The 24,067-nt window shown below is 34.7% G+C and overlaps 5 protein-coding genes across 5 annotated transcripts; 3 read left to right on the top strand and 2 right to left on the bottom strand.

The window, feature by feature from the left end:
• The first annotated feature begins 626 nt into the window (after nucleotides 1–626).
• Nucleotides 627–2,617, top strand: LOC135797436 (cytochrome P450 4C1-like). The gene is made up of 5 exons (XM_065309801.1): nucleotides 627–900; nucleotides 994–1,106; nucleotides 1,162–1,435; nucleotides 1,496–1,562; nucleotides 1,623–2,617. Exons 1-5 carry the CDS (start codon nucleotides 729–731, stop codon nucleotides 2,521–2,523), a joined length of 1,527 nt encoding a protein of 508 aa, XP_065165873.1. The 5' UTR covers nucleotides 627–728; the 3' UTR covers nucleotides 2,524–2,617.
• LOC135797437 (facilitated trehalose transporter Tret1-like) lies at nucleotides 2,501–5,618 on the bottom strand. Its single transcript, XM_065309802.1, has 5 exons — nucleotides 5,459–5,618; nucleotides 5,288–5,391; nucleotides 5,006–5,224; nucleotides 4,061–4,592; nucleotides 2,501–3,618 (listed from the first exon to the last, which is right to left on the bottom strand). The coding sequence occupies exons 1-5, from the start codon at nucleotides 5,526–5,528 to the stop codon at nucleotides 3,158–3,160; spliced, it is 1,386 nt and encodes a 461-aa protein (XP_065165874.1). The 5' UTR covers nucleotides 5,529–5,618; the 3' UTR covers nucleotides 2,501–3,157.
• Nucleotides 5,619–9,856: 4,238 nt separating this feature from the next.
• Nucleotides 9,857–14,333, top strand: LOC135796928 (glutathione-specific gamma-glutamylcyclotransferase 1-like). Its single transcript, XM_065309047.1, has 3 exons — nucleotides 9,857–10,479; nucleotides 11,125–11,160; nucleotides 13,562–14,333. Exons 1-3 carry the CDS (start codon nucleotides 10,264–10,266, stop codon nucleotides 14,105–14,107), a joined length of 798 nt encoding a protein of 265 aa, XP_065165119.1. The 5' UTR covers nucleotides 9,857–10,263; the 3' UTR covers nucleotides 14,108–14,333.
• On the bottom strand, nucleotides 14,321–18,665 carry LOC135796927 (uncharacterized). Its single transcript, XM_065309046.1, has 11 exons — nucleotides 18,192–18,665; nucleotides 17,926–18,065; nucleotides 17,178–17,870; nucleotides 16,933–17,118; nucleotides 16,732–16,876; nucleotides 16,471–16,674; nucleotides 15,842–16,011; nucleotides 15,592–15,777; nucleotides 15,310–15,523; nucleotides 14,855–15,252; nucleotides 14,321–14,793 (listed from the first exon to the last, which is right to left on the bottom strand). The coding sequence occupies exons 1-11, from the start codon at nucleotides 18,208–18,210 to the stop codon at nucleotides 14,389–14,391; spliced, it is 2,760 nt and encodes a 919-aa protein (XP_065165118.1). The 5' UTR covers nucleotides 18,211–18,665; the 3' UTR covers nucleotides 14,321–14,388.
• Nucleotides 18,666–19,823: 1,158 nt separating this feature from the next.
• On the top strand, nucleotides 19,824–23,968 carry LOC135797218 (AP-3 complex subunit beta-1-like). The gene is made up of 8 exons (XM_065309454.1): nucleotides 19,824–20,182; nucleotides 20,237–20,312; nucleotides 20,371–20,702; nucleotides 20,757–21,565; nucleotides 21,625–22,086; nucleotides 22,158–22,479; nucleotides 22,535–23,042; nucleotides 23,101–23,968. Exons 1-8 carry the CDS (start codon nucleotides 20,043–20,045, stop codon nucleotides 23,596–23,598), a joined length of 3,147 nt encoding a protein of 1,048 aa, XP_065165526.1. The 5' UTR covers nucleotides 19,824–20,042; the 3' UTR covers nucleotides 23,599–23,968.
• Nucleotides 23,969–24,067: the final 99 nt, after the last annotated feature.

The raw sequence follows: 24,067 nt of genomic DNA, 5'->3' as shown, positions 1-24,067 counted from the left end.
AATAAAAAGTTATTAATTTATAAATAGTGTAAAAATAATCATTGAGTACTAAGAAAAAGTTATAACATAACCTATAACGGGTATTTTTGACAAGTGTAACGTAAACTTATGGAAATGTAAGGTTATAATTACGTGTCGCGTCATATGGCATTTTATATGGTCTTGTGCTGCACCGTAGGCTAATGCGCAGACGCCAGCTCCACCCCGTGACTAAAACCCGTGACTAAAGTACTAAAGTACCGATTGTGGTCGTTCGTGTTTAAAATTACTACTTTTTGTGTTTAAAAGTGACCCTTTAAAGATTAAAGTAGAAAAATTAAATTAATTACAATATTAATTAAGAAAGGTTAAGAATTGCTTTCTACAGGAAATGTAAAAATAAAAATCATAATTCATACATTTACAACTCAGCAACATAAAAAAAAACAAAAAGTAAAATAAATCAATGTCAATTGAACTTTCATTTAATAAATACTTGAAATAGAAAAGTATTATTATTATATTCCCAGTTTTAATTTGTTTTAATAAGTAAACCACAGCTTATTACTTAAAAGTGATAACCTTGTGTGAATGTTATATCTGTGAGTGCAAAGTACTTACACCGATCACTAAGCATAACATAAGTAGCCAATAGATTCGTGATAACGCCTCAGTACATTCAACCAACTAATACAATTACTATATTAAACATAAACCCATAACACAAAAACCCAAAAAAACCTAAAATCATGGGTTTTTCATTAATATTTCTAATATGTCTACTTGTTGGTTTAATTTTATTCTGCATCGGCGTAGAATTATACAACAAACTAAGTGAAACCGCCAGACTTATCAATTTAATCCCTGGACCTCCAACTGTTCCTATTTTGGGGAACGCTACTGATATTATTGACAATCCCAGTAAGTAATAACACATATAAAACATCATATAAGAAAAATTCATTGTCATTTGGGTTGCCTAACATGAATTTCTTAACTTATGATTTATTCTAGTTGGAATATTTGACAAATTACGCAAATGGTCCAAACAATATTATCCAGTGTATAAACTATGGTCCTCCAATGCATTCTATGGTATTATGATATGTGCACCTGAAGATATGCAGGTATGCAACCAATTAAACACTTAAACAACCTAAAATTAATCAAATTAATTTTCAGACGATATTATCAAACACAAAACACAATGAAAAAAGCCAAATATATTGGTTATTCCACGACTGGTTAGGAGAAGGATTATTAACGAGTAACTTTGAAAAATGGCAACACCGCAGAAAAATCATAACCCCAACATTCCACTTCAACATCCTCAAGCGTTACATTAGCGTTTTCAATAAACATTCAAAAGGATTCGTTGAAGACATCAAAAGTGATTCGAACAAAGAAATAGATATACTTCCACATATACATAAATCATCATTACACACAATTGCAGGTTAGATTAAAAATCAATCAAATTTTAAGGTTAAATTTCACAAAAAACTATTTTAAATAGAAGCTGCTATGGGTACATCACTAGAGGATGCAGCATCAGAGAAAAAATACCGTAACGCCATCCACAGGTAAACAACATAACCTAAAAACACATAATTTTACTAATTTCGTTATTATTTTGAGGTTAGAATGGGTGAAATCACCGTGTATCGCCTCCTACGTCCATGGTTCTACTTCTACATCGTGAGTTTATTCACTCATCACTTCTACGAAGAACGATTCCTCCTCCGTTACCTAAAAAACTTCACGAAAAAAGTAATCGATGAACGTGAGAAAACCTTCAAAGATTCCGACATTACCGACGCACAGCAAGACGCCGACAGCGACACAGATGCCTACGGCACAAAAAAGAAACGCCTAGCTATGTTAGATCTCCTCTTATCAGCGAAAAACAAAGGCGAAATAACTTACGATGGAATACGTGAAGAAGTAGATACTTTCATGTTTGAAGGTCATGATACAATCTCAATGGCTTTACAATTCATGCTTCTATTATTAGCTAATCACCCACAAGAACAACAAAAACTCTATGAGGAAGTCTCCGCCATTTTGGATGACAATAGAGATCCGACTTATGAAGACCTACATCAGATGAATTACATGGAGTTGGTTATAAAGGAGTCTTTGAGGTTATATCCAAGTGTCCCTTTGATTTCAAGGTTAAACGGTGAGGAATTCACAGCGTCTTCTGGGCATAGAATACCGGTGGGTAGTGTGTTGATTATGAACATTTATGATACGCATAGATTGGAACATATTTATCCTGAGCCGGATAAGTTTATCCCGGAGAGGTTTACAGTGGAGAATTCAAAGGATAGGCATCCGTATGCGTATCTGCCGTTTAGTGCAGGGTCGAGGAATTGTATCGGGCAGAAGTACGCCATGTTGAATATGAAGTGTAAGCTGGCGGCTATTGTGAAGAGTTTTGTTTTGTTGCCGGTGGATACACCGGAGAGTATTACGTTAATGGCGGATATTATTTTACGGACTAAGGAGGGGATTAAGATTAAGGTTAAGGCAAGAAAGTAGGTTAGGTGTTATTTTTTTAGTATTTAAGAGTTAGGTATTGTTTATACTTAAATTGGTGATTTAAGAAGTTAAATAAATAATTGTTTGTTGATAATATTTGGATTTCTGGAGAGGGAATGTTGATTTTTTTTGTAAAAAGTGTTAAAATGCAAAAAAATGTTTGCTTTTACTTAAAATTTGCCTGACTTCAATGTTGAGTCTTTACAGATGGTTAATCTTAAGTGGGAGAAATGACGTCATTGTTGGGCTCTGTGATTTGTTTTCTTTATATTTTGACGTTTTTCTTTAATTTTTTGATTTATTTTAATGAAAAAATCATTACTTTCCTTATTTTTCATCAAATAAATAAATAATTTTTGCTATTTTCAGATAAATTCATCATTTTTCTAGTTGAAATTATTTTTATCATATATTTTTAATTTTTTAATAAATATTTGGCTATTTGTTGCAAAAACAAATCAATAAATTCAAATTTTTAAAATCTCACGTTTCTCTTCATAAAAAACACAAATTTATAATACATTTTAAATTTATAAACACAACATAACCTACTCTACTATCTACTGCTTAATTTCGAGGTTAAATCAATACAATTTCCTACTTTAATCATAGCCTAACCTAATTTTAACTCTAACTATTTATAAACTTTCCTCTCAATTTCCTGATAAGTCTTATTCTTAGTCTCAATCAAAAAGAAATGCGTCATTAAAATAGTAGCAAACGTAAACCCAGAATAAATCCAAAAGCATGTATACGTCCCCCATGCTTCCCTTATTGGTTCGAAAGTTTTTGTCACTCCGAAAACAGCCAGTGCACCAGCTGAACTAAACATAGTGGTTGCAACGTTTTTCATTTTATCATTGAAAAACTCGCCGAGTAATATATAGGGAACTGATGAATGCACTGCATGACTTATTAAAAATATGACCAAGCCGGTTGTAGGCAACCATGATATCGCAGACACATCTTGTTTGAGGTAATCTTCCAAATAGAAGTAAACGCCTTCAGCGATGAGTGGAATTAGGCAACCGGTGCAGCCTATGTATAGGATTACTTTACGTCCGAGGCGATCAACTAAAAAAGCTGAGAGAATGGCTGAAAGAATAAAAATTGATTAGATGAAAGAGAAATTAAATGAAAGTGAGGTTATGTTTATGTTTTAATAGATTTTTGTCTGTAGAAGAAGTAGAAATTGATTTAAATTTAAAAAAAACTGCGTAATTAAATTGTTTGATGTGTTTTGGACGTGATAAATAATAAATAAAATAGGAAATGCCAAAAATTATAATAATACACTTCGGTGCCACCTCATTGTGTATTATATAAGTACAAAAATGATTGGTATCCGATTTGATTCGATTTTTTTGATTTTTTTGATTTTCCGAACAAAATATTGAAATTTTTAAATAAAAAATATCCTATGTCCTTCATAGTGTTCTTGAAAACATATATACAAAATTTCATAATGATCGGATGAGTAGTTTCCAAGTAAAAGCGAAACAAACAAACAAAAACACAAAAATAACTAATAAATTACCTGCTGGTATTTGTATGAGTCCAAAAACAATACTTGACACCTCCGGACTGATGTCACTCTCACTACTAGCAATAATCTCTTGCTGATAAGAATTAATCGCATTGAATCCTCCAAAATATTCGAAAGTCACAAGTGTGATCACAATCGCCATTGATTTCACATATTTCCAATTAGAGAATACTTCTTTTATACCAAGTGGACGTTCCGCTGTGTGTACGAATGCGACAATAGTTTTAACTCTTTCGTCTATTTCGTTATCGTCTGTTGATCCAGATAACATGACAACAGCTTCACGCGCTTCATCTAGACGTTGTTTCTTTACTAAAGAGTAGGGAGATTCTGGGATGAAGAAGAGCAGGCAGAATAAGGTGAATGGGACAATTGCGCAAACAATTGCTAGGACTGTGTAGGAAACAAAAGGGCCTACAGCAAGGACTATAATTGATCCGGATAGTTTCATTACTCCGTAGGATGTGCCTAAACGGCCACGGATGTCGGGATCAGCTATTTCTGATGAGTACATTGCTGCTGTCTAGAGAAATATTTAAAAATTGATATTAATAGTAATTAAGAAAGGTTATGTGAAGTTATGTGAAGTTATGTTACAGGAAACTGTAAATTTACTAAATATACTTCTTTGTTTTTGATTGGTACAGTATCTGTGGTTATTTTCAGTTAATTTTTACTAAATCTTTTCTATTTGTGTTTGTTTTTTGTTTTATAAGCTATTTAACATATGCAACTTGTAAAACCCAATTGATTTTTTATTTTTTACGTTTTATAACTACTTTTTGATATAGGCAAATTGTAAAACACAATAGATTTTTTGTTTTTCGTCTTTTGGAGCCACAATTTCAATTTGCATGTAAACTAGGCAACCAGTTATCCACAATCCAATGTATAACACAGATCATTATTATGTGAGGTTATGTAGTGTGTACTTACAATTATAGTTGTTCCCAGTAATAATCCTGCTAATATTCGTGCTGCGTAGATATACGCAACGTGATTGGCGAATATTATAATAAACCAAGGTAGGAAAAGTGTGACAGAAGCAGCGTGTAGTACTTGTTTCCGACAGAAACGTGCAGTAGTCAGATGAAAAGTAAACGCAGCAGGAAAACCAGATAATAAAATAATGGAAACAATCCATGATGAATCTTCCTACATAAAATAAAGATACATGAATGGTTTAATATTTATTCTGTTTATTTATTAATAACTTACACTTGAAATTGGTTCACCAAGTGGTGACTCATCTCCCTTTAGTATTGATATCGTAGGTGACGGCCATGTTAGATACATTTGGGTTGTGGTAACCCCTAAAGAAGCTAAAAAGTAATAATTTAAAATTGAAAATAAAAATTATGTAAAATTTTGTATTAATAATATAATTACCAATTAAAACTGACACATATTGCATCCCCCTGGTGCCTCGAAACAAGTTTGACAATATATGTGACACCATTTTGTTTTTGATTCGGTTTCTATAGCTGTCTTACTATCTCACTAGTGAGTGAATTTCTTACTGCTTAAATAATGTGGTAATGAATTCCGAGATGGGTTTTGTTTGGAATGTAATAATTAGCTTCTTAAATTATCTAATATATACTTATCTGTCATATAAATCTAATTCTGCCATTATCACATAATGCGTGATGCATAAATGAGATGACAGTTAATGATACGTTGTTATCTTAATCTAAACTTAGCTTATACAGTGATTTACATGCAGATCAAGTTAAGATTATGTTTTCTTTTTTGTTATTACACGTGCGCGTTTCACTAGTCTCGTCGATTACACACGTGTTAATCGTGTGCAATGTCATTGTAGTTGATTATAGTGGATCTAAACTAGTTTATAGCATGAAGTGATTGTATTTTTAGAGGAAGTCAGTATTTATTTTTATATTTTCAAGATAATTCCACTTATGTATGGAATTTTATCGGTAATAATCAAAGCTATTTTTAATTCAATTTGTTTGTGAGATACAAAGTTCTGCATTCATATTATTATCTATGAATATTGCTGCGTTCATTCATTTTAGGAGAGCCTCATTAAGCTCAAGCCTCATACGTCACATACGCAATCATGTTTTCACTATTTCCCTTTTTCTACTTCCACCTAAAGTACTTTTGTCACAGGCTTTAGTCACGGGGTGAAACATGCGCCTGCGCATTTGCCTACGATGATTAAAGTGTCGTTTAGCACACTTGAAACTTGATATGTTATTTTGATATAGAAATATATTGGATTTAGTAAAGGATCATTACTTTTAACACGTTGACGCCGGCGTGACCCACCGGTGGGTCACGGCATTATTTGAAACGAGATGGAATTCATTTTTGACTACACCACTGGTTGGGTTATATCTTTTTCTCGTCTCACCTATACAATGAGTGTCTTGCATCTTTGTCACCAAATGTGTCACTCAGATTACATATTATAATAAATAGTGACCGACCGAAATTTCAGTTTCGGCTTCAATTTCGATTTCGGCCAAAAATTGGATGAAACTTGTGGCAGAACCAAAACTCAATGTTCGTAAAATATCGTGTGTCGTGGGCTAACTCGCGGCTAAGTCGTGGTCGTCACTTGCCATCTCAGTTTGCACATAGTTTCGGTCGGACTCTAAAGATAAAGGCATTCATTACAAAGAAAATAAATAAATGGCGACGCATTTGCAAAAACAATCGCTTTTTGCTTTAGCAAGTCAAAACAACCAGGGCGCACAGCTGAATTAATTAGACGGAGTTGAAAATGCTCAAACGCCGCCCGATGCGGCGGACACTCAAAAACCGCGCCGGCGTCAACGTGTTAATTATGCATAACAAATCATTAGAATGATAAATTAAGAGATAAAAATAAAATAAATATGAAAATTTAATCGTAGTTATAGCTAGATAATTCAATCCGAGATGGCGCTGTGATGCGCATCTGAATATAATCTAATCTTAAAATTATTGTAATGATAACGAAAAGCTTGAAAACACAAACTAATGTTTGTTATTGTTTTGCCACGCGCACTTTTGTGATTAACAATATTATTGAAAGTTCAATTTCTGGGTATTTACAAAATTAGTTCAAAACAACAATGTTAGCACCTTTTTATTATCTAAATATTGGACTTTATCCAAACTAAATCTAAATTCCTAGAAATTCTGAGGTTGAGGTTATGTTATGCCAGTTTATGACGTGCTATGGCAAAACATCAAGTTTATTTTCAGATTTCCTTAACTACTAGGCAACTTTACAGCATTTTCAGGTATTTATAAACAAATTTATCACTATTACACTTGCCAAAAACTCTTCCTCTTTTAAATAACCTACGATATAATACAACACACAAAAAACACCAAAAAGTGAAAACTATCTTTGTTTTTGGCAAACATCACAATTCAATGACGTATTTTACATGTCATACCCTCCTGTAAATTACAATAATAATATGACAAATAAAACAAACAGATATTTAAATGTATTGTAAATAATCACGATATATTTTATTCGCTTAATCGTTCACAACAAAAAACAAAAAACGCAAACAAGCCAAAAGCAGACGTATTTCGTTGAACTTTTGAACTAATCAGCGAATCAATTAGTGCGCGATGTGAGCATTGAGTTACATCCTGTTTTAGTCGGTTTTCTTATCATCATGTGCATATATACGATATACAAAATGTCAATGAGACAATTTTTCCATAATATTTTCGCTATCACTCAAATTATTCACACATCACATAAAAACGAGGTCAACAATATTCCATCTCCTTTATAATTACTAATTATATTATCATCATGCAGATGCTTGGAAATGTAATATAATATCATGTGCAGTTATCAAATTATTTAAAAAGAATGGTATATAAGAATGGTATGTAAATATGACGCAGGACGCTAATCTCTAAATATTAACAGCCAAACCAATCGCGAATTCGATGTGTGGTCGAGAGAACTCACACGATTCTGGTTTGATTGTTTTGTTTTTAATGAATTCGAATGGCAAGTGTTCGTCTTGTGATCAATCAGCTTATGACGCATATTTATGATACATACAAGCACGAGTAAGTGTGGTAGTTGTGTGACTTGTGACTTGTGACACATGGAAAGCAAATAATATTTAATCACAGACGCATTGCAGCGTAATATACATTGTCAAAATAATAAAAATAAAAGAATTATTCTGATCATGGATGATTGTTGATGAGTGTATTTTTTATTGAGTGCATCAAGTTCAATACGTCATGTATTAATACGTACAGTTATTAATTCTAAGAATACAATATTTTCAATTTATTTATACTCTTGTATGGGTAAATTACTGTTTGTTTGTATGTTACTTTTTAACTTTTAAATTACTGGAAGGATTTTGATGAAATTTTCAGGGAATCTTTATATTAGTATAGTGAGTGATACAGGAAAGTTTGGTTGGGAAAATATTACTTAAAGGGTGAGAAATAAAGGATTAAAGTTTGATAATTATGTATTTTGAATCCAGATAGCGCTAAGTTGGATATATTATATTTAATTGTTAATAATTAAATATATCATATTAATCCAAATATAGATTAAATCTGAGATAATTTTAACTAGAAACTGAAAGTAAAAGTTTGTTATTTCCTAAATACATAAATTCTGATAAGAATATCAAAAAACCTATAAACACTCAATTTTCAGACACAAAAATACTTAAAATCAAAATTTAACATTTAATCCACACTAAAATACTGAATTACAACTTCCTTTGCTCTTATCATCATATATTCTGAAATTAAATGTGTTTTTAAACCTTAAAACGTGAAAATTTATCACTTTCTATTTAATTTTTAGGTTATTTTTTCATATTAACCTTAAATATAATTAAAATTACATTATAACCCACTATTTTATATTCCAAATATCAAAAAATCAATTATTTAAGCAATTTGTGTAAATAATTAATAATTTATTAACGCAAAAATGCGTAAAATCAATAATTAACACTTAATCCACACTAAATAACAACTTCCTTTACTCTTATCATTCATACACTGATATAAAATGTGTTTTTAAAATTTTAAAAGTTAAAATTCATCATTTTCTATGAAATTTTTAAGTTATTAATTCATATTAACATCAAATAACCTAAAAATTATATAATAACACAATATATTATAATCCACACATCAAAAAATTAACTATTTAAACAATTTGCGCAAATTATTGCTAATTTTACACGCAAAAATCACTAGAATCAATTTTTAACTTTTTTCCAAAGGAAATTACAACTTCCTTTACTCTTATCATCATACACTGATATAAAATTGTTTTTTTTTTTAGTTTTAAAAGTCGAAATTCATCACTTTCTATTTAATTTTTAGGTTATTAATTAAAATTAACCTCAAATAACATTAAAATTATATAATAACCCACTATTTTACATTCCACACATTAAAAAATTAACAATTTAAGCAATTTGCGCAAATATTTACCAATTTCAGACGCAAAAATGCCAAAAATCGATTTTTAACTCTTTTTCCAAAGGAAATTAGGAAATTACTAAATTAAACTTATCCTCTTATATGATATATATAAAATTATAATAAAACAATATATGCGTAGATGTCGTAGATTGCCAGATCTTACCGGTAAATTTCCCCGCAACAAAGCCGGTGTCTGCTCGTGTCTACCGTCTCTACGTGCGCGTATCTCGATAGTGCAAAGTGCGCACGAAGTTACATCATCCACAAACGCGGCACGCCAGACTGCGTGCGCGCGTCTGCCGCCAACAGTTCATTCATTCCGAAAACCGTACTCTACCGGTGCCGGGACACGCGCCCATTGCCGTGCGAGACGCTGCGCCGAACGGTCGCACAACGCACTACAATATATTACAAAACGTCAATCAAAACATCAAGAAAAACAAGTTTAAAGAAAGTTTTTCACAACCAGAATAATACAAAGTGTTAATAATTAACTATAACTCAAAAATAAACAAAAAAATTTAAAAATAAAAAAGTTTTCAGTGAATTTTTGAAGATTTAACTTTAACCAAAGTGAAAATTTCTCGTTTCTGACTGACAGCAACAAGAAAGTTGACCGCAGTTGTCCGTCAACGTGTAATTAACTCTTTTAACGACACGGTGAAAAGTGTTTTAAGTGCATCGTAAACCACAGAGACTATTTCAATAAACTGCTGTTGTGGTTTAAAATAAAATTAATAATGGCGGAAGTTGTGGAGCATTTGGACAATCAGCAACAAGTGGAATTGTTGGCGAGTGTGAATGGGAGTGAGACGAAGGCCCTTTGGGTGTTTGGTTATGGCTCGCTCTGCTGGAAGCCGGGCTTTCGCTTCGACAAGGCTGTGGTTGGTCACGTGCGTGGTTTTTCGCGCAAGTTCTGGCAAGGGAATGCGACGCATCGCGGTACTAAAGAACAGGTCAGTTGTTATTTTTTATGCTTTGTGTGTTTATGGATGTATAAGTATAGAAATTGTTGTTTTTATTGTTGAAATAGAGAGAATTGTGAGAATTGTCAGTTTAATGTTGACATAACCTCAAAGTATAGCTATTTATAGCAATATTGTTAATAATAAAGTGAAATAAATGTTTTTAGATGATAAAAGTATATTGGTTTATTTAATTTATGGTAGAGGTTTAAAATAGGTGTTTTTATGTGTCTAGAGTGAAAATTACAATTTTTACATTGAATTAACCTCAAAATTCAGCTATTTGTGTCTTGTATGTTTGAAATATAGACAAAAATAGTGTTTACACATCGTAATAATTCGATATTCTGTTTTATTTTACTGTCTTGCCAATAAAATTGAAGTTTTTGACAAAATCAAATGTTTTACATTGAAATAACCTAAAAATTCAGCTATTTAAATGGAATAAATGATAAAACAACCAAATTACATTCAAATTGAACAAGTTTTCTACTTTACTTGCTTTTTTTCAAATTTATTCACAAAATTACTCTTTTTACATTAATATAGCCTTAAATTTAGTTAAAATTTAAACATATTTTACCTCCTACGTTGTTAAAATATAAAATTTCTAACTTTTCTTCTTTTCTTTTACAGCCTGGACGTGTTGCAACACTCATCGACGATGATACGGTAAGATTACCATTTAATAACTATCATTATTCATTTTTATGTGTTAGTGTTATTAAAATGTTAATTTTACCATCTAATCAGTATTGAATATTGATTAAATTATTAATGGAATAATGAAATAATGCATTAATACATTACAACATAATTTCTCGTCTCTGGAGAGTTTATATACTCGTATTAAAAAATAAACTGTCGTTTACTTTGTGTTAGTAGTGTTATTTCAAGTTTAGATTGTTAAACTGCTGTTAACACTGTTTAACAATGACCTATATATTATGTCGATAGACGAGAAGCTGTGGAATGAAAGAATTGAGGATCGTATTCAAAGTCATTACATTTTTTTGCTTATTTGTCTCCACATACATTCACTTCAAATAATTACATGCTCTGTTTGAAGGTTTAGAGACACACAAATCGTAAAATGTATTAAATATGCCGTTAATTAATTAAACAATAATTAAATCAATCTATTACGTACAAACAGAAGTCTATACTTTATATTAGAGTAGAGAAATATTTATGCAACCTAACTTACACTTACACTATTTACGTATTAACTGTTATTTCGGCGAAATTCGTTAATTCGATAAATTAACTTGTTTTTTGTTTGTTAGATAAATATCTAGATTAATTCTATCTTGGTATTATAAAAGATTGTGGTTTGTTATTGGCTGTGCGGATATTTATTCGAGTGTTAAACGCGTGGCGCACACGTGGACGTTGAACGCGTGCCGGAATTAACAGAGGCATTCCAATCATTCTCGACGGTAGCGAGCGTGGCGGTCGATCGATTTTCGTGGGCACGTGGCCCAAACGCCCGGCAACCGGCTACTAGCAACCGGCGAGATTTATATTATCATCATACTAAGCAGTGCATTATTCTGTTTACGACATACAATGTATGTGCATGCAAAATTTATTTCATAAAAGATAAATTGCTTATGATTTTAATAATATGCAACCCGTTGAACAAATTCGTGTTATAATTGCGTTGAAATTCGGTTAAATACCGATTTTTTTATTGTTTTATTTCTTTAATTGATGTTTAATTTATGTTTTGATGTTTTGAGAGTAGAATTGACAGTTTAAATTTATTCTGACGCCATCAAGAGGTAAAATCGGTAAAAATTGCAAAAAATGGAACAAAAAGGTGCATATTTATTGTTTGGTGGGTTGCATATTATTCCCAGACGATTGATTAGTGTTTTTCTAACCTCAAAAGTTGAAATTCATCAAAATATGTGTAATTTTTAGGTTATTAATTAATATTAACCTCAAATAACCTTATAATTATATAATAACACACTTTTATAGTCTATATAACATAAAATCCACTATTTAAGCAATTTGCGGAAATAAATGCTAATTTATTTGCACTTACTCCACTTTTTTGACGAAATTCACCAAACTTTTACTTTTAATTACCTAATAAATTAAACGTATCAAAAATGTGCCATAAAAATAACCATATTAAAGTTAATAGTTATAGTTCATTGTTCCCTACACTTAGCTACACTTTAATTGTGCAATAAAAACATTAAACAATAACATATTGTTACATAAAGTGAAATCATTTTTCAAAATTTTATTATTTACGATTTTTAATGCGTATCAGTTCACTCAACTCAACCCAAAGTCTTAACATTGATGTTTTGCGACTCAAACAAGGAAAATTAAATATAAATTGTTTAAAATAAATTTAAATGAATTTCTACGCAGCTCATTTCCAACATTGAACTTTGGACTTTTGTATTTTCGACTCAAAATCGTAAAAAAACAACAAAAAAATTCCGCGCCGCTAAAAATATGCATTTGCGTACGTCGCAGATCACGAGGCACAAGGTAGAGGTTTTGTGTTTAATGCGTGCGTAAAAATAGTGCGATAAATTAGGCACACACTTGGCAAACACCTACGACAACGCAAACAAGCTTATGAATAATATTATCACTCGCAAATTGTTTCAAATTTGAATATATTATTAACTAGATTTATCCGCTTGTTTTGTTTTTAGTAAAAATTAATTTTATTTTGTTTATTTGTAGATTTTTATCAATAATATTCGCAGTTTTATTTTAAGAAATGAAAAGAAATGCATTGTAGCGCCATCTGGAATACATTTGTTGAACTGCGGCGGTTAATCTTAATTTGATTGACATTTAACGCCATCTGGTGTTGATATTGGCCAAACTTTTTGTAGAACGATTTAATTTGTTAATTTTTGGACAAAATATTGTTTTATAATTAATAAAAAGTATCCTATGTCCTTCTTAATACTCTTGAACATATTTATACAAAATTTCATAATGATCTGTCAAGTAGTTTCCGAGTAAAATGAAAAAAACCAAACAAAGTCACTTCCGCATCAATATTTCTAATATTTCTTTAATTTTTATATTTCAGAGTTCAGTTTACGGCGTAGCATTCTCCGTCTCCGGCGAAAACGCCCTCCCATACTTAACAAATCGTGAATGTACCCTAGGAGGATACGACACACGTTTCGCCACATTTCACCCAATCGCCGGCGAGCCCTTAAAGGTCCTCCTGTACATTGCCACGCCCAAAAACCACCTCTGGTTGGGTGACGCCCCTGCCTCCGAAATCGCCCGTCAAATCTTCACCTCCAGCGGTGACAGCGGCCATAATGTCGAATACCTCGTCCGATTGGCCAATTTCATGCGTCATCACTTCCCAGACGCCAGCGATTCGCACCTATTCAACATCGAAGAACACATTCTGCATTTGGCGAAAATCAAACAAGTCGACGTTGCACCTCTAATGGGAAGTGGAGAGGGTTGCATAACATACGCGAAACCGAACGGTTTCAGTCGCCAGGCTCCCGCACCTGCCGCCAGAGGTCGTGACAGGGAGGAACGTGAAGAGAACCGTGACACTTTCCAATTCACCGCGCGCGTGCCCGAGAAATCACTGCGTTGTCTTAATATTTAAGATAATGTTAATCAAGGACATGAACTGACACGATTGTGATATATAGATATTTTTGATATTCAAGACTGTGATTTGTAAGGTAACTTCGAGATTATGTGGTGAGGTTCATTCATTCGGTGATGTTATACTAGCGCCATCTGTCACACAATACTCATATTATACACATTACTGTATATCTAAGCAGTATACTTTTGTAAATAAAACCATATACGATTATAAATTAAAATGGCGCACATTTTATTTCATGTATTGAAGGTTGCTTACTTATTCTGCAGGTGTGTTTAATAATAAAACTGATTATACGCAGCTTGCTGTTGGGCAGCAAACAATTTTCGTTGTTGACGCGGTGCATTGAAACGCGTAGCGGTTGCAACCCGCTGAACTGGTGTAATTGGCACAGGCGCTGTGGGCGTGGCTTCCTTTGGATGATTCACCACGCCTTCGAAGACAATATTACGATTGCTCATTTTGTATATGAAAAACACAAATGGATGATTAGCAATGACATGTGGCGATGATGAACCCATCAAGGGGATGACCACGGCTGTTGTGGCAGCTGCAGCAATTGTACCCTGTTCATTAACCTCAATTTTTGTCTTGTGGACGATATTATCAATGCGCACGCGTTCATTTTGCACCATATTCGATAAATCAGCATTTTCACCGAAGATTTCCCTTATTTCCAACTAAAAACAAACAAATTTAAGTTTAAAACAATAAAAGAGTACTGCATACTTGGTTGCATACCTTCTGTAGAATATTCTTCAATTGCACGTTGAAATCAATGTCAAACTTGGGAATCTCATAAGTAATCTCAGTTTTCTCAAGTTTATCAACGATTGTATTGAATGTTACGTGTTGCAAGTCCAACAACATGGCTGAAGTGCTGTGTTTCACCTGTGGCAGCAACACCAACATGGCGTAATCATCCGTGTATGGAATTTCGATGGCATGCGCGTTAATTTCGCTGAGCATCTTGTAACGCAAGTCCGCGGTACGCTGCATCATGTTCACGTGCATGCATTGACCATTGGACAAGGTGAAACACTTGACCGTCGTCGCTGCTGGGTCAAAGGCGTATTTCCAACTGCTTTTGAAGTACATTGCATTGGTTAGCAACACTGATGCATCCCTATTGATATTTTCTACAAAAAAAGCATTTAAGGGTTTAAATTTGAGGTTATGGTGATGAGGTTATGTACCTGGGCCTACAATGGTAGGAATCAACCCTCTTGTAGTGGATGCCACCCATTGGTTGATTGTATTCACACTTTGCGGTACATTATCGTAGTTTAGAGGTGAGATTAACGCTTTGTAGAATTGTTGCATAACTTGCTGGAATTGATTCTTGACTTTTAACTTATCAGAGATAAAAATGCCATTGGCGGAGACTAACTGGGTGTAACCATTTTGTTCCTAAGTTAAAAATACAAATCATATTAAATATATAACAAAATGGCGTCTGTAAAAGCATAAAAACTTACAGAAATATCATAAAGTAATTGTTTGAGTTGATCTCTGACATATTGCTGTTCCAATGGGATTCTCAACAAATTAGCGATTTCCGAAGCTGATTTACCTTTGGCACTTTCCAAAATCATCCCCAAAGTGGCTTTAATACTCGCAGGAGACACGAAAATATTCTCATTCGGTGATTGTTGTGACAACGCCTGTAAAACACAAGAAAACATTATGTTTTTCTTAGGTATGCAACCAAATATACAGGAATATTACCGCTAACAACTCCAAATCGAAGTAATTGAAGCGTTTCGCGACGGATTCATCACCAGGAGCTTGTGGAAGTTGAAATTGTTGATCAACTGCTCCACCATATTGTTGTTGAGGAAGTGGTGAGTATTGTTGCTGGTCAGGAAACACCGCCGCAGCTGGTTTGGTCGCCTGCGCTGCGAAACCAAACAAAATCAAGCACAACTCAATTCTAGCCATCGCGTGCTGTAAACTGCGAATGGAGACACACTGCGACACACTGCGACACACTGGTCACTCAAGTCCGACCGAAATCGGAAGCTGGTTTTCCCACCGATAACTATGTGTCATCAATGGCGGCGGTCACAACAAATGACAACAATTGGACGATCAAAACAAAGTGTGTATCAAAAATGCGTTGATGAGTGCATTCACATTCACACACTTGCTTCGAATATGAATATTTTGTGTTTTGCATGTGTGTGCTAATGGGAATTCCCAAACGATTGAGCAAAACCGGTTCCTGTATTATTATTACATTACTTTACATTATACTACACAGAGACTGACTTAATATTGCGACAGGAAATATTTATTTCATTGTTATTACAACCTCCACCAGAATTCTATCAACTAGTATTAATATATTTACTTACTTGCTACTGGTTGGGGAATTTCACCATCGCCATAACGCGGTGGGAGCTGCGCAGGCGCAATAGGCGCGACGCCATCTTGCGGATTGATTACTTTACCAAGGAAGAGAATTGTGCGTGCGTTGTTGTCTTCAATATAGAAGAGGAATGGATGTGTGGCGTTGAACATGACTTGCGCATCGCCAAATTTATTTGTTAATTGAATATCTATAATTAAACATTGATAAAACATGTTTAAATAAAACATATTAAAGTAAAACATACCTGAAGCAGCGAATGCAGTGCTGCCCTCTTCATTAACCTCAATTCCAGCCTTTTGAATGACATCTGACACTTGTAACTTGAATTCACCGCCTCGGACGATTCCGGGGAGACTCGCCGATGAATCAAACATGGCACGAAGTCCCATCTATAGGTTATGTACTTATTATAATGTAAAACATAATATAACCTATAATATTTTACCTTTTTCAATGTATCAGACATTCTAGCTTTGAAATCGAACTTAAACTTTGGCAAAACTAAATCAACATTGCGTTTATCCATATAGTTGACTTCCTGTTGTAGTTTTATAACATTTATGCGTTCTAGAAGATAATTGAGACCAGCTTTAGCGTTCGGCAGGATAATAATCATAGAAAACTTCTTTCCCTGTACACAAAATACATTTTAAGGTTAAATAGTTCAAAAATAAGGTTATGTTGTGTTACCTTGAATGGAATACGTATAATTTTTGAATCAAGTGTTTCCGATTCAACATAATAGTACCATTCGGTTGTAGCCATGAAGGGAACTTGCACAGCTTGTCCCGGAGCCAAATAAAAGCCTCCAATGTGCGATTTTTCCTTAGGGAATTGATGACTCCAATAACCACGGAAATATAAAGCATTGACCAATAACATAACAGCATTGGTGACATCTCCCGGGTCAGTCAACTTGGAAATCTTTCCTTGTGTAATACGATTGACATAGTTGTTGATTGTCATGCTTGTTTTATCAGGGTTTGAAAAATTCGCGCTGACGATACGAGTCTGGTACTTTTCGCAGGCTTTCACTTCGAATGCTTGTATAGCATGGACATTTTGATCAAGATAAATCTGTGTGCCAAGATTAAGAGTGTATTGTTGTTGAGGTGTTGGAATTTGCGCACGCGCTGTTTTAATTGCAGCACGAGCTTGATATTGGTTCGTGTTTTGATTCACACAAGATGGCCGTTTACCGTTGGTGAGCGACAGTAAAATATTCGAATATTCCTGTCGTACTTCCGATTGATTTTTGAATTGTAAAACATCGTGGAGTTCATTCTCTGTAATTCCACCTGCACCCTCATAGAGTAAAGCCAGGATTAGTTTTAAACTAATTGGAGAAATAATTGTATTTCCTTTGGAAGTTTTGGATAATTCCTATAGGAGTTAATATAGTTTAATATAGGCAACCAAATATGCAGATGTGTAATACCTGAAGTAACTGCCAGTCGAAATCATCGCGCAGACCGGAGTGTGATGATGGAATGTATTCGTCCTCGTCGATTTGCGGTTGAATAGCAGTGCTCGCCGAATTTGCCAAACCGCAAAACAAACAAACCGTCAGTATACAACCTGAAATCAATAAATTTTACAACTTTTTGATTCAAAACCACAAACGCGTCACCATTTTGTTTTAAAAAACAAAGATTACTACATATATTTATTTAATTTGTAGTTTTTAGTTGTTTTGACACTTACCAATCGCATTTCTAGACATTTTACGTCCGCACAGCGCCAACAAAGAAGAATAAATGAAGTCAATCGTAGTGTGACCGGGGACGCGCGCGCGGATTGTCGGATTGACCCGCTGATAGCTCTCGTCTAAGGTCACCGAGCAAGTTTTTCGGTAATTAAAAACAACACTTAACGAAGCCAAACACAAAAATCACACACACACACACACACACTAGCACATGATATAAAAATTCAAAACGCACTAAATTCACTTTAAGGCAACATGGCGTTCGTGCACTGCGGGCAAGAAACAAATTAAAACCGATTGCGAGTATCAATAAAACAAGTTTCGTGTTCGATGTTTGTTTTTAGATGTGTTTAACGGAACAAAGAGACAATTCGCGACTGAAAACCGGCTTCTGGTCGTGGCTGATGCTATGTGAAGTTAAATCGTCCGAAACCGGACGATGAATGCGCGGACGATGGACCGACCGGCGAATCATATCTCACTCGGCTCCACCGGGGCCGAAGGAATCAACGTTGTGGTGACGTCACAACGCTGGGGAAATCCTGACCTTGATTGAGCGCATTATTCCGCGGTTTTGTTTGTGTTTTTACGCCGCTGGCAGCGGTGCCCGTGGTGCCGCTTCGATGATTCGATACGCTTCGCGTTACCATCAATTAGGAGTTGAAAGGCATCAAAATGCAAATTGAGTTTGCCATATTAGAAGATATAACTTATTAAAACCGCATCATCTTGACGCAAAGTTATGATTTAACGAGTTTTATCAAGTCGGCCATTTGCAAATTTAATTTCTGTGTAATTTAAACGTAAAAACACCTAATTTACACTAGTTTACAACTTATTAGGACGTAATTTGACTTAAAACATGTTTTTATTAAAGATTTGAATTGATTTGATTAAGAAATAGTGGAATTTCAGTTAAAAACTGATAAAAAATGGCGGATATCGCTTTAAAACATAAACAAACTTATAAAAATTACAATATAACCTAAGTTTCCTTGGAATTGCCATAAAACAAAGAAACAATCAAGTTAAAACAGATTATTGGTACAAGGATATTAAACAAATAATAATTCGTAGTAATCGATGTCTTTTGTAGTTTCCGACAGCTCAGACACGTTCTGAATAATTATTCCAATAACGTAATTGGCGATAATTGCCACATAAAACATGTTTAAAGCTGTAGAGATTATTCATGAATACCATATGACACACTTCCAGCCGTAAATAAGTTGATTGTTAATCCAAACACGATAAAAAATTGGAAACTAATATGAATGTACGATGTAAATCACAATTTTTTGGTGTTAGGCAACCCAACATACAGAAATAAATACAGGGTGTAATTATAAAATCAAAATATTAAATTATGAAGTAATACTTCTTGGGAAAATAATTTTAGTTGTAAAATGTGTTAGTATAATTAATTACGTTGTTTATTTAGTGATACTATAAATTTTTGCGTGTTTAGTGGTTAAGCTAATGTTATTAGTCTTTTTTCAACGAAACTGTGGTTTGTTTAGTCATTAAGTTATCAAACACAAGATAACCGTAAACAATTAATACTAGTGCACACAGTTTTATAGTTTATTGTGTGTAATCTATTTTGTTACTTCTTCAAATTTTAAAGTTCAAGGTTACTTTGCATTGTCATGTCTACCAACCTAAAAATAACATTTTAGTGACTCCACAGATGTTTCTCAATGACAGCTTTGACAGTATCTTCAGCAGCAGGCAGCACAAACTTCACCAACTCTACAAGATCCACCACAACCGCTCGCAGATTGTTTTACGTGTCCGGTCGCGAATGCCGCGGACGCCAGCGAAGTTTATGAATTAGCGCGCCTAGCATGTTGCATTCCATCTCCGGCACGATGACACACAACTCGTACAACAAGAACCACGATAAGGAAAAGGGAGCTGGTGCTCCGCTGGACCAGGAGTATCCGATCGGCATGGACGGAGTGTTTTTCGCCGCTGACTTTCGCAGGTAACACCAAAAAACATGCATTTTAAATTCAATATTAACATGTTTAATCAATAGAAATGAAGACCTTAAAGAGATGCTTGACTCGAACAAAGATAATCTGAAACTGGAGGCTATGAAAAGAATCATTGGGGTAAATATATTAAATTTTTAAAATAAAATAAAATAAAATTGTTGTATATTGTTTTTAGATGATTGCAAAAGGTAGAGATGCATCTGCACTATTCCCAGCAGTTGTAAAAAACGTAGTTTCTAAGAATATTGAGCTTAAAAAACTGGTGTACTCATATCTTGAAAGATATGCAGAAGAAAAAGAAGATTTAGCCCTGTTGAGTATATCAACCTTTCAAAGAGCTTTAAAAGAACCTAATCAATTAATCCGCGCGGGTTCGTTGCGCGTTTTATCCGGGATTAGAGTCCCTATGATTGCTCCTATTGTGATGATTGCAATCAGGGATGCATCTGCTGATATGTCACCTTATGTGCGGAAAACTGCGGCTCATGCTATACCAAAATTATACAGGTAGATTTAAATTTAATATTTCTATATAAAAAATAAATATTTGTGTTTTAACAGTTTGGATCCTGAAATCAAACCAGAACTGGTCGTAATTATCGAAAAACTACTCGCGGATCGCACCGTGCTTGTCCTCGGCTCCGCAGTGATGGCCTTTACAAAAGTCTGCCCGGAACGAGTTGACCTTATTCATCTGGTCTATCGCAAGCTATGTGCCTTACTCGGCGACGTCGACGAATGGGGTCAGGTGATAATTGTGCAAGTATTAACCCACTATGCGCGCACACAGTTCACCAACCCATGCCTCAACGATAAAGACGAAGAAGACAAAGCTTTCTACGATTCATCCTCGGATTCCGAAGAGAAACCACCGCAACCATCTCTAGATCCAGATCATCGTTTATTGCTGCGTTCAGCACGACCATTACTACAATCTCGAAACGCTGCTGTAGTGATGGCCGTAGCGCAGATGTATCACCACATCGGCCCGAAACATGAAACCATGCCAGCTGTCAAAGCGTTAGTAAGACTATTGCGATCCAACACTGAAGTACAAGAATTAGTCTTGAAGAGCATCGTGACAATGACGCTGAGTAAAAAAGGAGCGTTTGATGTTTACCTCAAGAGTTTCTTCATACGCACGACTGATTCGACGCGTATTAAACTCTTAAAGTTGACGGTGTTGACGAATATTGCCACCGAGGGTAACATATCGACGATCCTGAGAGAACTCGAGACTTACATCTCGAATTACGATGATAATTTCGTCGCGGCGACTATTCAGGCCATTGGACGGTGTGCTTGCTACATTACTGCGGTGACTGACACGTGCCTTAGTGGATTAGTTACTTTGCTCTCTAATAAAAATGGTTTGTAGTTGTAAAACAACCAATAATCAAAGTTTAATAATTAAATTTAATATTTACAGAAGTTGTCGTTGCTGAAAGTGTAGTCGTTATAAAACGCCTGCTGCAGACCCAAGCAGCAAACCCAACTGAAATAATTAAACAGATGATTCGTCTGTTGGACAATATCGAAGTACCGCAGGCGCGTGCTTCTATTATTTGGTTACTCGGTGAGCACTGTCGAGATATCCCAATGGCGTCGAATGTGTTAAAGAAAGCGACGAAAACCTTCGCAAATGAACAAGATATTGTTAAGCTGCAAGTGTTGAATCTGGCGGTGAAGCTACACATTCATAACAAAGAGCAGTACGCGTTGATTTGTCAGTATATCTTCAACTTGGCGCGGTATGACCAAAGTTATGATATTCGTGATCGTACACGTTTGCTACGAAATTTCATCGACAATCCGGATAATATTCTGATTGCGAACGCGGCGAGGATTTTTCTCGCGACGAAACCAGCGCCAACGATACGAAACACTGAAGGTGGGTTAAAAATTAATAATAATAATAATAATATAAAACACTTTATGGTGATTATTTTTTAATTGTTTTAGATACTGAACAATATCAACTGGGATCGTTATCGCACTCGATAAATCAGAAAGCTGCTGGTTATGAACCGCTTCCTGATTGGCCCGAAGTTGCACCGCCAGGTGACGTGCGTAATGTTGCACCGCAAGTTGACGAAAGGCCTAGGAATACTCGACAGGATAATGGTGAGCAAGATAATGGTAACTATGATTCATGGAGTTCGGAAGAGTCTTCATCTACTGAAGGTAGTTATACCGAAGACGATGCTGTTGAGAATAGTAACGAAGAAGACGAGGATAATAATGAAGATGAAGAAGAAAGCACGAGTGAAGGATCAACATCCACGTAAGTAAACATTTTACAAAATAAAATTTATTTTATTAAACAAATTGACACATAGGTCTGAGTCTGAATCGGAAGAGTCTTCATCAGTTTCGGAAGACGAAGATGATGATGATGACGATGAAAGTGAATTGGAGACAATTGTTCCCAAAGTAACCAAGAAGGAGCCACCGCCTCCGAAAGAAAAAGACAAACGAAAACCACCCACGAATGATAAACAACAAACTAACGCAAGTAAGAGTAATTTAGAGTTACTCTTGGATCTGGAACCTGCTGAAGGCACCTATGCACCTGTTATGACCCCTTCTCTGGGAGGGTTTCTCACGCCAATGGATAACTCGACCACCAGCGCTAGTCACAGCAAGCCGGACATTCAGGTGATTCCTCCAGTTGAGTACTCACATACAAGTCATGAAGTTCTCAATAAAATCAACGGGAAAGGATTGAGTATTTCGTATAGATTCACGCGGAATCCACATTTGTTCTCGGCGTCGATGGTTAATATCAATTTAAGTTTCACGAACAATACCAATGAGGAAGTTATGGATGTTCGAATAGGACAGAAAGTAAGTTTTTGGTTTTTTATTTGTTTGTTAAGTTTATAATTTGTTGTTGTTTTTATAGACGTTATCACCTGGTATGTCCATTCATGAGTTTGCGTCGATAGCAACTCTACCACCCAAATGCACCCTGCCAGGAACTCTGGGCATCGACTTCAATGACTCCCTACACGCTGCCAATCTGGAAATTGTTTCATCTTTAGGCACTAGCGCTATCTGTATCAAAGCAGACGTCGGGGAATTACTGCGGCCTGTCGTAATGGCTGAAGAAGTCTTCCTGCGTCACCAGGCGAAGCTGAAGGGGATGAACGAGCACTGCGATGTTGTGCCTCATCATTCTGCCAAGACTAACAAACAGACCGTGTGTCAAACTGCGAATTTAGGCGTTATTGAAACCGCCGACGCCAATATTTTAAGATTTGCTGGCCAGACTTTAACGTCGTCGTCATTGGTGTTGATTACTGCAGTGATTGCCGATGAGAAAGTGGCGATTACTGTCAATTGTGAGAAGATGGTCATTGGATCGATGCTTCTCAACAAGTTGAAACAAGCGCTATGTTAATTTTATATGAATATTCGTGTTGAAAGTGTTCCGGCACTGTTTTGTCCACTGCATTCCCTAAAACAACACATTCAACCATCTTATATTATGCTTTGAATGTAAATGAATGTAAAAAATGTTTTATTTGACTTTAGTAGAGTTATTGTATGTTATATGTTAAAGATTGGACGGTCCTGGTTTATTTTTGTACGCACACCGAATCAAATTTCAACTTTTAACACACTGACACACGTATTACATGAATAGTGGCGTCGAGTGAGTGGCAGTATACCAGTCGAGGGTGCAAAATGGTGGCAAATTTTGCAAGTGCTTTTATATCAATTTGATTATTATTAATATATACAAATAAATAAAAGATATATGTTATAAAGTGTGTATTTTGTTTAAATTTTCATTAACATATGATTTTGGTACCATTTCAAAATATTTAAGGTCATGTAAAGTAAAAAAAAACAAATTCAGTATTTTT

Source organism: Atheta coriaria, unplaced genomic scaffold, assembly GCF_025399875.1.
Source record: "Atheta coriaria isolate IRGN ID8LTWV9N9 unplaced genomic scaffold, Caltech_Dcor_3.1 hic_scaffold_8_pilon, whole genome shotgun sequence".
NCBI classification, from domain to species: domain Eukaryota; kingdom Metazoa; phylum Arthropoda; class Insecta; order Coleoptera; family Staphylinidae; genus Dalotia; species Dalotia coriaria.
This window is presented reverse-complemented; position numbering and strand designations above follow the sequence as displayed.